Genomic DNA, 14393 nt, shown 5'->3' with positions numbered 1-14393 from the left:
GCGGTAGTGCCGGGGTGTGTGCGGAGATGATGCGTGCAGTAGTGCCGGGGTGTGTGCGGAGATGATGCGTGCGGTAGTGCCGGGGTGTGTGCGGAGATGATGGGTGCGGTAGTGCCGGGGTGTGTGCGGAGATGATGCGTGCGGTAGTGCCGGGGTGTGTACGGAGATGATGCGTGCGGTAGTGCCGGGGTGTGTGCAGAGATGATGTGTGCGGTCGTGCCGGGGTGTGTGCGGAGATTATGTGTGCGGTAGTGCCGGGGAGTGTGCGGAGATGATGCGTGCGGTAGTGCCGGGGTGTGTGCGGAGATGATGCGTGCGGTAGTGCCGGGGTGTGTGCGGAGATGATGTGTGCGGTAGTGCCGGGGTGTGTGCGGAGATGATGTGTGCGGTCGTGCCGGGGTGTGTGCGGAGATGATGCGTGCGGTAGTGCCGGGGAGTGTGCGGAGATGATGCGTGCGGTAGTGCCGGGGTGTGTGCGGAGATGATGCGTGCGGTAGTGCCGGGGTGTGTGCGGAGATGATGTGTGCGGTCGTGCCGGGGTGTGTGCGGAGATGATGCGTGCGGTAGTGCCGGGGAGTGTGCGGAGATGATGCGTGCGGTAGTGCCGGGGTGTGTGCGGAGATGATGCGTGCGGTAGTGCCGGGGTGTGTGCGGAGATGATGCGTGCGGTAGTGCCGGGGTGTGTGCGGAGATGATGCGTGCAGTAGTGCCGGGGTGTGTGCGGAGATGATGCGTGCGGTAGTGCCGGGGTGTGTGCGGAGATGATGCGTGCGGTAGTGCCGGGGAGTGTGCGGAGATGATGCGTGCGGTAGTGCCGGGGTGTGTGCGGAGATGATGCGTGCGGTAGTGCCGGGGTGTGTGCGGAGATGATGCGTGCGGTAGTGCCGGGGTGTGTGCGGAGATGATGCGTGCAGTAGTGCCGGGGTGTGTGCGGAGATGATGCGTGCAGTAGTGCCGGGGTGTGTGCGGAGATGATGTCCCCGGGTCTCTCTCTCTCAGCATTAAAAAAAAGGATACGTTTTTTGTGCCTGATGAAAAAATAATTGATGTGTGAAATTAGCCTTAAAAGGAGTCTGTCCCCAACAAAATGCAAAATAAATTACTGAATCATTGATATGGGCCTTCTATAAATCACACCAGCAGTGTATATAGCACTGTATTAGTGATGGAGAAATGGACTTTAATTTCATATACACCTATGGAAACAGATTGCAGTTAACCCCCCCGAGGTGCCAGAGCAGCAGAAAACCCCCAAAGAGACCCCATTTTGGAGAATACACCCCTCATGGAATTCATGAAGGTTATATGATGAGTCTTTTGTTACACCATCAATTTTAATATTTGATTCCAATAACAAGTTGATTTCGCTCAACTTGTTTCATTTGGCTAATAAGAAAACTGCCCCAAAAATCATCACACTATTTCTCCCAAATTCGGCAATACCCTATAAATGGTCATACACTTCCTTTTGGGCACACGGCACGGCTCTGAAGAGATGGAGCGCCATTTGTCCTTTGGGGCAAAGTTTCCTGGAGTATTTCGGGGCCTCTAAAGTGCCAAAACAGTAAAAATCTCCAAAATGTGACCCTATTTTGAAAATCACACTCGGGGAAATAATGTATGGGTACAGAGGCTATTTTGCTCCCTTTCTGTCCCACAAATGACTGCACAGTAGATGAGTGAAAATAGAAAATATGCCCTTTTTGTGCCCAATACATAATGCCCAATCTTGTGCCCCAAAAATTGTTAAATGGGTTTTCTAGGACTTGGCAAGTGATGGCTTATCTCAAAATGAGATTGGTGGGGGTCTGACACACGATCAGTAGAAACCTCTCCCGGCAGCGGCCCAAAGTCAGCAACGCAAGGGCAGTGCATGGTGGCCGCATTACATTCACTTCTTTGGGAGATAAAGCGTTGTACTGTGGCCACTAAGCAATGTATGGAGGGCTTCTGTTTTTTGCGCCCGGACCTCGCTTATTTCCATCAGTCTTCAGCTGATCGGTGGATGTGGCGTGTGTCGGACCCACACGAATCTGGTATTGGTCAGCTATTAAGCAGGTAGGTCATCAATGATTAGACCCAGAGGACTTCTAGAAGCGTGTTCTCCCCTCTGGAGCAATGATGACATTACTTGTGGTTTGGACACGCCACAAAATGCAGAAGGGGGCAGTTTGACTTTGGGTTTCCCTCAGGTAAAAAAAAAAAAGCCTATACTCAGCTCCGCGTCAGCGCTGATTGGATGTGAAGCTCACGTGACGTCACGAGAGCCCCGACACCGCTGGAACCGCGCCGGCCGCGAAGTATAGGTTTTGTATAGGTTTTTTATTTTATCTGGGGGAAGCAGGTAAAATCAGAAGGGGTTGTCCGAATAGCGGACGACCCCTTTAAAGAGAAAATACCTGAGGCTGCTGATCATCTGACAACTATTCCTATGAACCCCCCACATACATGTTCGGCATATAGCTTTGGAAGAAGCTTCTTCTCTGCAACTGAAGGATAGTTGGAGATCTTCAGTCACATCGATTACTGGGTATGACCAACATTGATGTAATATGTATGGACACCTCCGAGGTGGCGCCTCTAGTGTGTGTTATAGGCTGGCCTGCGTATAATCAGAAATGTTTCTACAGAAGGCACCAGGTGATGGGGCTGAGCTCCTGAGGGCGTGTCACTACCAGCACCGGACACGTTAGGTGGATGTTCTCAGAGGAAATGCCGGAAACGCCACTCTGGATTCTACTGCAGACTTACCATTTGCACTTACCAAGGCATAAAATTTACTAAAAAAAACAGCTAAACAAGACTGAGATCTCACGTATGTGAATTATTCTATAAATAAAATCTGTAATAGTATACCATTATATAATAGAATATATATATATATATATATATATATATATATATATATATATATACACACACACATATATATATATATATAGAGAGAGAGAGAAAAAGAGAGAGAGAGAGAGAGAGGAGAGATAGAGAGAGAGAGAGAGAGGAGAGAGATAGAGAGAGACAGAGAGAGAGATAGATAATAGATAGAGATATATTATATATATATATACACATACATAAATCTACAAAAAAACACTGCTCATTATCGCGGCCCAAAGTAGCCCCTGTTAGTGTGCCCTTGTCCTTACCTTCCCACTCATCTTTTATCTGGTCTCTGACATTCAGGTTGATTGTAAAGTCTGCTCGGACTCGGGTCGGGCAATTTTCTCCAATATTTGGTTTTGCCACTTCGACCACCGAGAAAGCAACAATGGGCTGGGCCATCCGAGCCCATCCACCAAAAACCACACCGCCATATTCCGACTGCCTGTGAGGACAATCAAGCACGGAAATGTGTAAGTTTAAGAAATAACAACAGTCCTATGCATGCAAAATCATTAAGAGCACTATTTACCTACAGTACTCTGCAAAAGATTTAGGCAGGTGTGCAAAAAATGCAAAGTACAAAAGCTTTAAAAAAAATAGACGTGTTACTAGTTAGTATTTATCAATTAGTAAAATGGAAAGTGAATGAACAAAAGACCAATCTCATCCAGATCAATATTTGGTGTGACCACCCTTCATCATCAAAACACCATCACTTCTTCTAGGTAGACTTGTCACTTTCACAAGGGTATTGAAGGGACTCGGCAGGGAGGTTGTTCCTAACATCTTGGAGAACCAACCGCAGATCTTTTGGGTATGAGGCTTCTACAAATCCTTCATGTAATCCCACACAGACTGGATGATGCGAGATCAGGGCTCGGTGGGGCCAAATCATCTCTTCCAAGACTCCTTGTTCTTCTTTTCATTGAAGATAGTTCTTAACCTTTTAAATGGGTGGTCTAGAACCTAAAATGTATTTTCTGAATATCTATCCTTAGACCCTAAACACTTTTGTAATTTATTTTATTACACAATTCCCTACACTTCTCTCTATCTATAAAATCCTTAACAGTTTGTTTTTTTTTACTGCACTTTTTGTGAGGTTTCATTTGAGAAGTGTCTAAAATGTGACTTCAAAGGTGGCTGGGGCTGCAATCACTTCTAGCAGTGTCCATTGCCTCTTCTGGAACAGGACTAGGGGGGGCTGCATTACAATTACTTACTAGTTTCTTGCATCACAAATCAGAAGCATAAAAAAATCCTGGCTGTGTGTGATTGTGCTTCCGTTGGAGACCAGAGCGAGGTGATCCTTTTTAACAATTAATTAATATCCACATACAACGCGTTTTGGCTGGCAAGCCTTCTTCAGGTATAATATAAGCAATAACAAGGTCTTTCACCACACCCTTCAGTTAATTTGTTAAAAAAGAACCTATTTAAGGGGATATTATATTGCTTTTTATGTTATTGCTTATATTATACCTGAAGAAGGCTTGCCAGCCGAAACGCGTTGTATGTAGATTATACGGACATTAATAAATCATTTTTAATAAGGATCACCCCGCTCTGGCCTCCTACGAAAGCGCAATCACACACAGCCTGGATTTTTTATGGTTCTGATTTGTGGTGCCTATGTGAATCCAAGGGATAATTCTCTCATAGTGTCCAGGGATTGCTGCAAGCCACGAGGGGCCAGTTGTTGTGGCTCAATACAGCTACTTTCAAAGCAAATTATACCTTCAAAAAGGTGAGCATTGAATTAATTTATATCCAAGCCTTTTCACCATTTACTGCGCTTAGGTCTCCGCTGCACTTGTTTTCCCTTTTGTACCCATCCAGGTAAACTATTTAATTTACCATAGTTTCTTGTGTCGCTTCCGTCTGAGGATGTCCTGGATCCATGATAATAGACACTGTGGGAGAAGTGAGTGCAGCGTTGGTCATCTGCTTCTATCTCTGCAGCCTCCGAGCTTCTGTGAAAGATGTCACTAGGGGGCGGTGCTGCAGTTACTTACATTGCCTCCCTTTGAGGACATCCTGGATCCATGATAACAGAAACTGGGAGATGTGAGTGCAGCACTGGCCCTCTGCTTCTATCTCTGCAGCCTCCGAACTTCTGTGAAAGGTGTCACCAGGGGGAGGTGCTGCAGTTACTTACATTGCCTCCCTTTGGGGACATCCTGGATCCATGATAACAGACACTGGGAGATGTGAGTGCAGCGCTGGCCCTCTGTTTCTATCTCCACCATCTCTGAGCTTCTGTGAAAGATGCCACCAGGGGGCGGTGCTGCAGTTACTTACATTGCCTCCCTTTGAGGACATCCTGGATCCATAATAACAGACACTGGGAGATGTGAGTGCAGCGCTGGCCCTCTGTTTCTATCTCCACCATCTCTGAGCTTCTGTGAAAGATGCCCCCAGGGGGCGGTGCTGCAGTTACTTACATTACCTCCCTTTCAGGACATCCTGGATCCATGATAACAGACACTGGGAGATGTGAGTGCAGCGCTGGCCCTCTGTTTCTATATCCACCATCTCTGAGCTTCTGTGAAAGATGTCACCAGGGGGCGGTGCTGCAGTTACTTACATTGCCTCCCTTTGAGGACATCCTGGATCCATGATAACAGACACTGTGGGAGAAGTGAGTGTAGTGTTGGTCATCTGCTTCTATCTCTGCACCCTCCGAGCTTCTGTGAAAGATGTCACCAGGGTTCGGTGCTGCAGTTACTTACATTGCCTCCCTTTAAGGACATCCTGGATCCATAACAACAGACACTGGGAGATGTGAGTGCAGCGCTGGCCCTCTGTTTCTATCTCCACCATCTCTGGGCTTCTGTGAAAGATGTCATCGGGTTGGGAAGGGTGGGGATTGAAGCCGTGACTGACATCAGTGCTTGTACTCTATACTGCAATACGACAGCATTACAGTATATAGTCAAAAATCTTGGTCTCCTTTAGAGCGCAGCCTACAGCTGCCCTTCGCATTAGGATAGAGATGATGGCAACAGGGGTCTTCAGCAAACTCCCGACTATCAAAGTAACCTATTTTTCCCTTGCAATCGCATCATGGGGAGGGGACGATGAGAGCCAGGAAGGAGTTAAAGACATTGGCTGTATGTTTGGGGTTATTGGAGCCAATCAGACACCTCCCTAATGTATCGCATGATGGATAAATATCTGATTCGGTTTCTCAGCACTGAAGACCTGAAGAAAATCAGCAACGTTAAGAAGAGTGATCAGCCATTCACTCACTTTGTATTTCGTCAATTAATAAAAAATATTCACTTTTCTATTTTTTAAAGCATTCCTACGTTGCAGCATTTTTGCACAGTGCTGTATGTATTCCATGCTTTGCATGTTTCATGCAGGAGAAATTTGATAAGGGTAAATATAAAATGGACGGATTTTAACTTACTTTTATACTTTACCTACCAAATCAATGTACCAAGTTATTATGCTCATGCTTTTATGTAATAAATGTACAAGAAAAAAATATTTTATACCAGGAATATTTGGGGGATTTTTCTGTTTTTGGCAATTTTTGTTTCTTTTTATTAAAATTTTTCATCCATCCGTATTTTTTTTCATTTTATTTCTTATGTTGAGGGATTACTATGTAACGTCTTTATTTTCTGTTTAAAAAGCATTCCCATACTTCGGTAGGCCTCCTCTACAGGCAAGCCCAGATGTCCTTTTTAGGTCCCAATCTACCATTCGGAAACCCAGCGACCACAGGGTTAAGAGGCAGGGATCAGACGTTTCTCTGATCCAGCACTTGGAGCAGGAGGCCACTCTAAAAACAGGAGCTGTTAATGACAGCGTGTCACTGAAGAAGCCCCCCTCCCTGCTGTCAAACGGCAACGCCAAGAGATGCCGCTGCACGCCGAGGGTCAGCACCGCCGGGCATTAAAAGGCGTAAATGGAAAAAAAAAATGGTAAAATAAAAACAAAAATCCTCGAGCTAAAGGTGCTGTTTATTAATAAAAGAAGAGAAAACAATATTTCGGCCTGCATCCGGGGAATATGGCAGGCGGGGAGGTGGATAGTATGCCTTCTTGCTTAGAATAGCAGATCCGAGCTGTGAAAGTGTAACAGATCAAAAGACAAGCAAGCTCAGCACCCTGAAATAGCCGTGTAACGTGACACAGCGGCCACGGCTCAGGTTCCAGGAGTCATTCCTCCACATTAGCCAGGGCCACCGAGGGGAGTCATACCAATCTGCATGCTGGGGGAGCGCACGAGCACACGGCATTAACCGTTTACTGCTCAAGATCTGGGAGCTGGAAGGGTCCTCCTGTAACATCCATCACTGTCGTAGGTTGCCGTAAGTATGGGGTCTCAGTATCCACCCAAACTGACCTCACATGCCCCTCTAGAAACCTACAGGGGCCCGCCAGTGACTGCCTTAACCCTTCCCTCCACATGTATGAGCACAGGTCTGTGTGTGACGGACAGCGCTCGCTTGGTCGGTCTAATCATGTAAGCCTTTATAATCTCCGCAATGGACACATGTCGCACTAGAATGTGTCGCTAGGCACAAAGCCAAAACTATTCATCATCCCCTACTTAAAGGGTGACTCCATTTCTCTGGCTGCTCTCAGCGGAGGAATCAATTCTAATGGTTTTTAGTGGATTATACACAAAGAAGGACGGATTCATCTCAAGGGCTGGATCTTCGCACATTCTGGCCCCCGATCTTGCTGGGGGCCTACAGTAATCTGGCACTTGCGCATGGGGACTGGGTTTAATCAAAGGTTTTAGGCGGTGAGCACTTTAAGATGACAGCACCCACCTACACTTTTGCAGACACACAGAAAAAAAGGGATTCATCATTGGTTTTGTGCCTTTTTTCTGAATTAAAAAAGGTTATACTATTAACTTTATTTGCATTTTATTATTTAATTTTCATTTTTTTTATTTTTTTTTTTTTAAGTTAATTCCACTTGGTTTTGTATATTTTGTTTTTATTTGGCATTGGTTATGCTTCTCATAATGTTTTAGCCCAATTCATCATTTATCGACATGTCACCAAATCCTTGCACAATTGTACTCCAGTCACCTACAGGAGTAAGAAATCTGTCTAATTTTCTTTACTTTGCTTTATTGAAGAATAAACATGTCACAGTTTTACACTAAAAGGGCACAAAAAAATCATCAGTGAATTTAAACCAGTTTTATCACATCATTATGCACTCACGAACTTGCTGCAAAATATACCTCTACAAAAAGACAAGACAAAAAAAGTGTAAATGATGAATTGGGGCCAATGAATTAAAAGGGAAAAGCTGTCATGTCCCCAACCTGCAGATATAGGGTTAATTTGCAGGTAAATAACATTATGCTGACCGGGTGAAAGTGAACTTTGTTCCTCCCAGGAGCCGCTGGCTTTCAGTCAAAAAAGAAACGGTTGACGCGGTTATTATAACTGCTCACAGCATCGCTTATTATACTGTGAGTGTGGTGCGGCACTTTGACTGACAGCTCACTCTCAACCAAAGAGCCGGAACCAGCAGTGCCTGAAGCTCACCTTTATCACTGAAAGCTGGTGGCTCCTGGGAGGAATAAAGTTTATTTTCTCCTGATAGCTGCACTTTCAGTATGGTGGCTGGGTAGCATTGTTATATTATTTACCTGCAGATTAACCCTATATCTGCAGTTAATATTGTTTGGGGACATGACAAGTTGACTTTAACCCAGACCTATACAGATTTCTGACTAGAAATAACAAAAAGGAATCAGAGACAAGTACTGGTGACTAGTGGTGAGTGAGCACTACCATGCTCGGGTGCTTGATACTCATAACCAGCAGTCTGACACTCAGATGGGTTCGACTCGCGTACCAAGTATCTTCCAGAAAAATGCTCGAGTTCCCCATTGACTTCCATTATACTCGGTGCACGAGTCGTGCCCATCCCAAGCCTCACACTGCTAGTTATGAGAACCAAGCATGGTAGTGCTCGCTCATCGCTACTGGTGACACAACCAATCACAAGCTAGATTTTGCATAATATACCAATTTTTACTTGTTAGAACTGATCAATTTCAGGAACAAATGGCAGCACAATTCTCACTTAAAGGGATTGTCCGGTCAAAATCCACAAGTCTGCAGACACTCTGTGTGACTGCATATTTGTGAATCCTCACATTACTCACACTGTGCGGATCCTCAAGTGTCAGAGCTGGGAATGGCGGTCACGTCTCTGTGGGAATGTGATATGCATAGTCACGGCCACAATCTAACTAGATGGGTGACGTCTTGTTCAATTCAAGTGCATTGTGCGAGGCTGTGCCCCTGTAGACGGATTCTGGCCAAAAGTTTACATATCACATGACAGCCATTCCCAGTTCATAAACCAGAGAATCCTCACAGCTCTATGTGAGAGGGACATATCGAGTGACTGCAGACTTATCACGGACAACTCCTTTAAGAGGGCTAGGTCAATCAGTGGTTGGATGAAGGACCACCACATCAAAAAACACTGTCATGGCCAGCCCAATCTCCAGACCTGAACCCCATTGAAAACCTCTGGAATGTAATCAAGAGGAAGATGGATAGTCACAAGCCATCAAAGAACTGCTTACATTTTTGCACCAGGAGTGACATAAGGTCACCCAAAAGCAGTGTGACAGACTAATGGAAAGCAGCCAAGTCGCATGAAAGCTGGGATTAAAAATCATGGTTATTCCACAAAATATTGATTTGTGAATCTTCCTGAGATAAAACATTATTAGTATTGTTATTTCTAAATGATGATGAACTTGCTTTCTTTGCATTATTTGAGGTGATGAAAGCAATGCTTTGTTTTGTTATTTTGACCATTTCTCATTTTCAGAAAATAAATACAAAATCTATAGCTTGGAAATTCGGAGACGTTGTCAGTATTTTATAGAATAAAGGAACAATTTACATTTTACTCAAAAATATACCTATAAAGAGAAGAATCAGAAAAATTTGTAGTGGCCTCTTAATTTTTGCCAGAGCTGTATGTTTATGAGGGTGTCCTGATATTTGGTATTAAGAAAAAGAACAGCCAGGCTTTTTGGATATCAACTTGTCTGACCCTGTCACTGTGCTGGGAAAGGGTTATGCTTTTGATAAGGAGTACATGCATATGTAGCTGAGGTGAGCGCACATGTGTATGGCGGGATCAGGAGTAGACGTCAGCCAAACCAGCATTCGGCCGTACCTAACGTGCATGGCCGCCTGTAGCCAGGCAACTCCTACTACAAAATACAGCAAGTCTGTTGCTTACCAGGGCTTCAGCCGGCACACAATGTCTTCAATATCCTGACGAATTTCATATGTAGACTCCAAGCGGAAGAGGTTAAAATTTCGAAGAAGGTAGTCATGTAGAGTAAGGAACTGCAGATTCAACTTTGGCAATGCCAAGCACCCTAAGGAAGAAAGCCAAAGTTCAAGATGATATACAGCAGACAAAATCGGTGACAAACCCATGAAACGTTGGACAATGGGGGCCAACGGGATTGGATAAAAGTGAAGACAAGAGACCCTTTTAAAGGGAACCTGTCACCACTTTTTTGCCCTATAAGCTGCGGCCACCACCAGTGGACTCTTTATACAGCATTCTAACATGCCGTATATAAGAGCGCAGGCCGCTGTGTAGAACGTAAAAATCCCTTTATAATACTCACCTAAGGGGCGGTGCAGATTGGTCAGATGGGTGTCTCCGTTCTCCGGTACTGGGCAGATCAAAGTATTGTAGTGCGCCTGCACGGGACCTCAATGCCGGCTAGTGTGGATTACGTAGGACGCGTCATGCACCCAGGCTTCAGAAGGAGGACAAAGATGGCCAAAAGAGGAGGCGCCGCACCAGGAGACACCCATCCGACCAGTCTGCACCACCCTGCTGCTTAGGTGAGTATTATAAAGTGATTTTTACATTCTACACAGTGACCTGGGCTCTTATATACAGCATGTTAGAATGCTGTATATAAGAGCCCACTGGTGGTGGCCGCAGCTTATAGACCCCAAATCTGGTGACAGGTTCCCTTTATTCACAAGGTATATTAGGGGATTGCCTTGTGAGCCGTTATCTTCTCAGTTACTGGGCCCACTCTCGTTACATATGGTGATAGCAGAGTATCCGGAAGCGCAGGAGCGAGAAGGGGGATTTAGGGAATGCCTCCCTCACCTGCCTAAAAGTAACAAGGCTACTGCTCCATTATACTGCAGTAACCAGTGCAGCCAGCTGTATGTAATGCAAGGATTTGGTAAGTGAAGTGTTACAGTGCTAAGTAGTGGAGGTGTCAGGAGTCACATCCGTGTAAGCGGCTGCGGGCAGCATGGCTGACACAAGATTACATTACAAGCCGCAGTTATATTGGTGGTTTTCGCGATATTAGAGCTTATTACAGCAGCGACAATGCGGCGTGGATATCGGTTTCCGGCCTCACCTTCCCCAGAATAGTACTCCGTGGGCACAATGTTCTCATCCCAGATGATCTTCTCGGTGGGGTACAAGGGCATCTGGTTCAGCTGCTGGATCTGAGAGATTCGCCGCTCGTGACGGGACACCTGCACAATGGGAGACAGGACATGCAGGAGCTCGGCACGCGGCAATGTCTGCACCATTCCACTTTATGGAGAAAAGATTGCTTAATAGGCAGCTGTTACATTACTAGGTGTTACTAGCGGACATTTTCCAAACAAATTCAATTTACATTGAAAAGTACAGTAGTCCTGTGTGCTGGCCGGTATGGGGCCTTTTGGCATACTGACCATTTCCCATTTTTGCTTTTCATCCCCTCCTTGCAAGAGGCAAAACAAATTGTAATTTTTGAGTCAGCAAAGCCGTACAGGGGCTTGTTTTGTGCAGGACAAGTTTTTAAGAGATAATATACCATATTTTCCGGCGTATAAGACGACTTTTTAACCCCTGAAAATCTTCTCAAAAGGTGGGGGTCGTCTTATACGCTGGGTGTCGTCTTATAAGGCGTATAATTAGGTCATTTATTTATAAGCCTTCCCTGTCTCCAAGACCCTGCCTCTCAGATCTCGCAGTGAGGTTACCAAAAAACAATTTCTCACCTCTCCTCCGCTCCCACGATGTCCTCAGCTGCTTCTTGCAGACCGCAGGTGCTTAGACCTCTCAGTGATCTTGTGCGGTGCACAGAGCCGCTGCTGCAGGCTGCCATCACGGCTTTAATGCAGTTTAATGCTTTACGGCGGCAGCAGCGCAAAGCATTCAACTGCAGTAAAGCACCGACAGCTGCGGCGGCCCTATGTATTGGATGTGATCATGGAGGGGTCTATGTGCTTGTGGTCAACAAGAAGCACTCCTTGATGATAACATCCGGTGCACGGAGTCGCCACTGCTGTCAGCGCTTTACAGCAGTTGAATGCTTTGCTGCAACGCAGTAAAGCCATGATGGCAGCCTTTTTGTGGTAGCTCCGTGCACCGGACAAGATCACCAAGAAGTCTAAGCGTCTGCGGTCTGCAAGAAGCAGCTGAGGACACCGCGGGAGCGGAGGACAGGTGAGAATTTTTATTGTGTGTAAACATAATATAGGGACAAGATAACATAATAGGGGACAAGAAGGAGACCAGTAGGAGGGCATTACTAAACAATGGGCACATTACTGCAGGGCACATTACTAAACAATGGGCACATTACTACAGGGCACATTACTGCAGGGGACATTACTAAACAATGGGCACATTACTGCAGGGGACATTACTAAACAATGGGCACATTACTGCAGGGCCCATTACTAAACAAAGGGCACATTACTGCAGGGCCCATTACTAAACAATGGGCACATTACTAAACAATGGGCACATTACTGCAGGGCACATTACTAAACAATGGGCACATTACTACAGGGGACATTACTAAACAATGGGCACATTACTGCAGGGCAAATTACTAAATTTGGGGCACATTACTAAACAATGGGCACATTACTGCAGGGCACATTACTAAACAATGGGCACATTACTGCAGGGCACATTACTGCAGGTGAGATCGCTAAACAATGGGCACATTACTGCAGGGGACATTACTAAACAATGGGCACATTACTGCAGGGGACATTACTAAACAATGGGCACATTACTGCAGGGCCCATTACTAAACAAAGGGCACATTACTGCAGGGCCCATTACTAAACAATGGGCACATTACTAAACAATGGGCACATTACTGCAGGGCACATTACTAAACAATGGGCACATTACTGCAGGGCAAATTACTAAATTTGGGGCACATTACTAAACAATGGGCACATTACTGCAGGGCACATTACTAAACAATGGGCACATTACTGCAGGGCACATTACTGCAGGTGAGATCGCTAAACAATGGGCACATTACTGCAGGGGAGATTACTAAACAATGGGCACATTACTCGGGTCAGCTTATACTCTAGTATATACAATATATCTCAAACTCTATATTTTAACTGGAAAAGTTGGGGGGTTGTCTTATACGCCCAGTCTTCTTATACGCCGGAAAAAACGGTAATAAAAAAAAATGCTTTATTGCGTGGACTGACAAGTATTATCTATTCTGCATATTGTTTTTACAGGTTTCATTGTGTTAAAAATGACAACATACATCTGCAGATCAGTGCAGTTATGGCAAAAGTAGATTTATACATTTCTATTTTATACTACTTTTTAATAACAAAAATGTAACATTTGCCTTGTGTCCCTATATTCTCATTGTCTTAAAGGGAATCGGTCAACAGGTTTTTGCTATGTAATCTGAGGACAGCATGATGTAGGGGTTAAAATACAAAAAACAACTGTGCTTCTCTTATCTGTGTGTGTGCAATTGTTTTCTCAAAGCACGGTACTCTGCAGCATTTTGCCCATACCTGCCTGAAACTTTTGCACAGTACTGTATACATACAGAGAAAGTCGCACAGCCTTCGATGCTGTGGAGAACTATTGCACTCACAGCACAGGGCTCTGCTTCCTTGACAAGTAGTTGTCACTTTTCTCAGTAAACTATGAAGCGCTGCACTTCTGCTCACATGTAAATATAGGTTAGATCGACATCTAGTGGCCAATCCAAACTACACTAATGATGAGATCAGATAAGTCCTGCCACACATAATACAGCCTAGGATATTAGTGTCCTAAAAACAAAGAGAAGGCTTTCCTCTGATAAAACACTGCCCTTAATGAGGCTAAAACGAAATGTTTGTACATTGTCTTGCATTAATAACTTTGCAGTTTGGCTTCTACAGCCTCCATGTTGAACTGTTTATTGCTGGCTGCAGAGAAAGCTAACTGAGGATCAGTCAGTGAGCTCACGGTGATGGTCTGATGGGAGCTTGTAGCTCCTTTATCTCTTTTTCTGATTTATGACCACAGACCGCATCAAACTTGGAAGTGCAGTGAAACAAAAGGAGGTTGCAAAAGCCAAACGTTGCGAAATGTTTAATGGAAATTGCATGGTGTCAGCGCTGCAGGCAGTAAGTGAGCTCAAAAACGATGTCCAAATTGAAGGCACAAGCTGCTGCACTCCATTATTGGCTGCAG

General features: G+C 45.1%; 1 protein-coding gene across 1 annotated transcript in view; it reads right to left on the bottom strand.

Moving 5' to 3' along the window:
* Window positions 1-14393, bottom strand: part of AQR (aquarius intron-binding spliceosomal factor) — a 245522-nt gene that overhangs the window by 149123 nt on the left and 82006 nt on the right. The window contains exons 15-17 of the mRNA XM_075330613.1: window positions 11299-11419; window positions 10137-10278; window positions 3147-3325 (exon numbers count right to left, since the gene is read on the bottom strand). Coding sequence (XP_075186728.1) covers window positions 3147-3325; window positions 10137-10278; window positions 11299-11419 — 442 coding nt within the window. The remainder of the gene's footprint in view (window positions 1-3146; window positions 3326-10136; window positions 10279-11298; window positions 11420-14393) is intronic.

Source organism: Anomaloglossus baeobatrachus, chromosome 12, assembly GCF_048569485.1.
Source record: "Anomaloglossus baeobatrachus isolate aAnoBae1 chromosome 12, aAnoBae1.hap1, whole genome shotgun sequence".
NCBI lineage: Eukaryota > Metazoa > Chordata > Amphibia > Anura > Aromobatidae > Anomaloglossus > Anomaloglossus baeobatrachus.
This window is presented reverse-complemented; position numbering and strand designations above follow the sequence as displayed.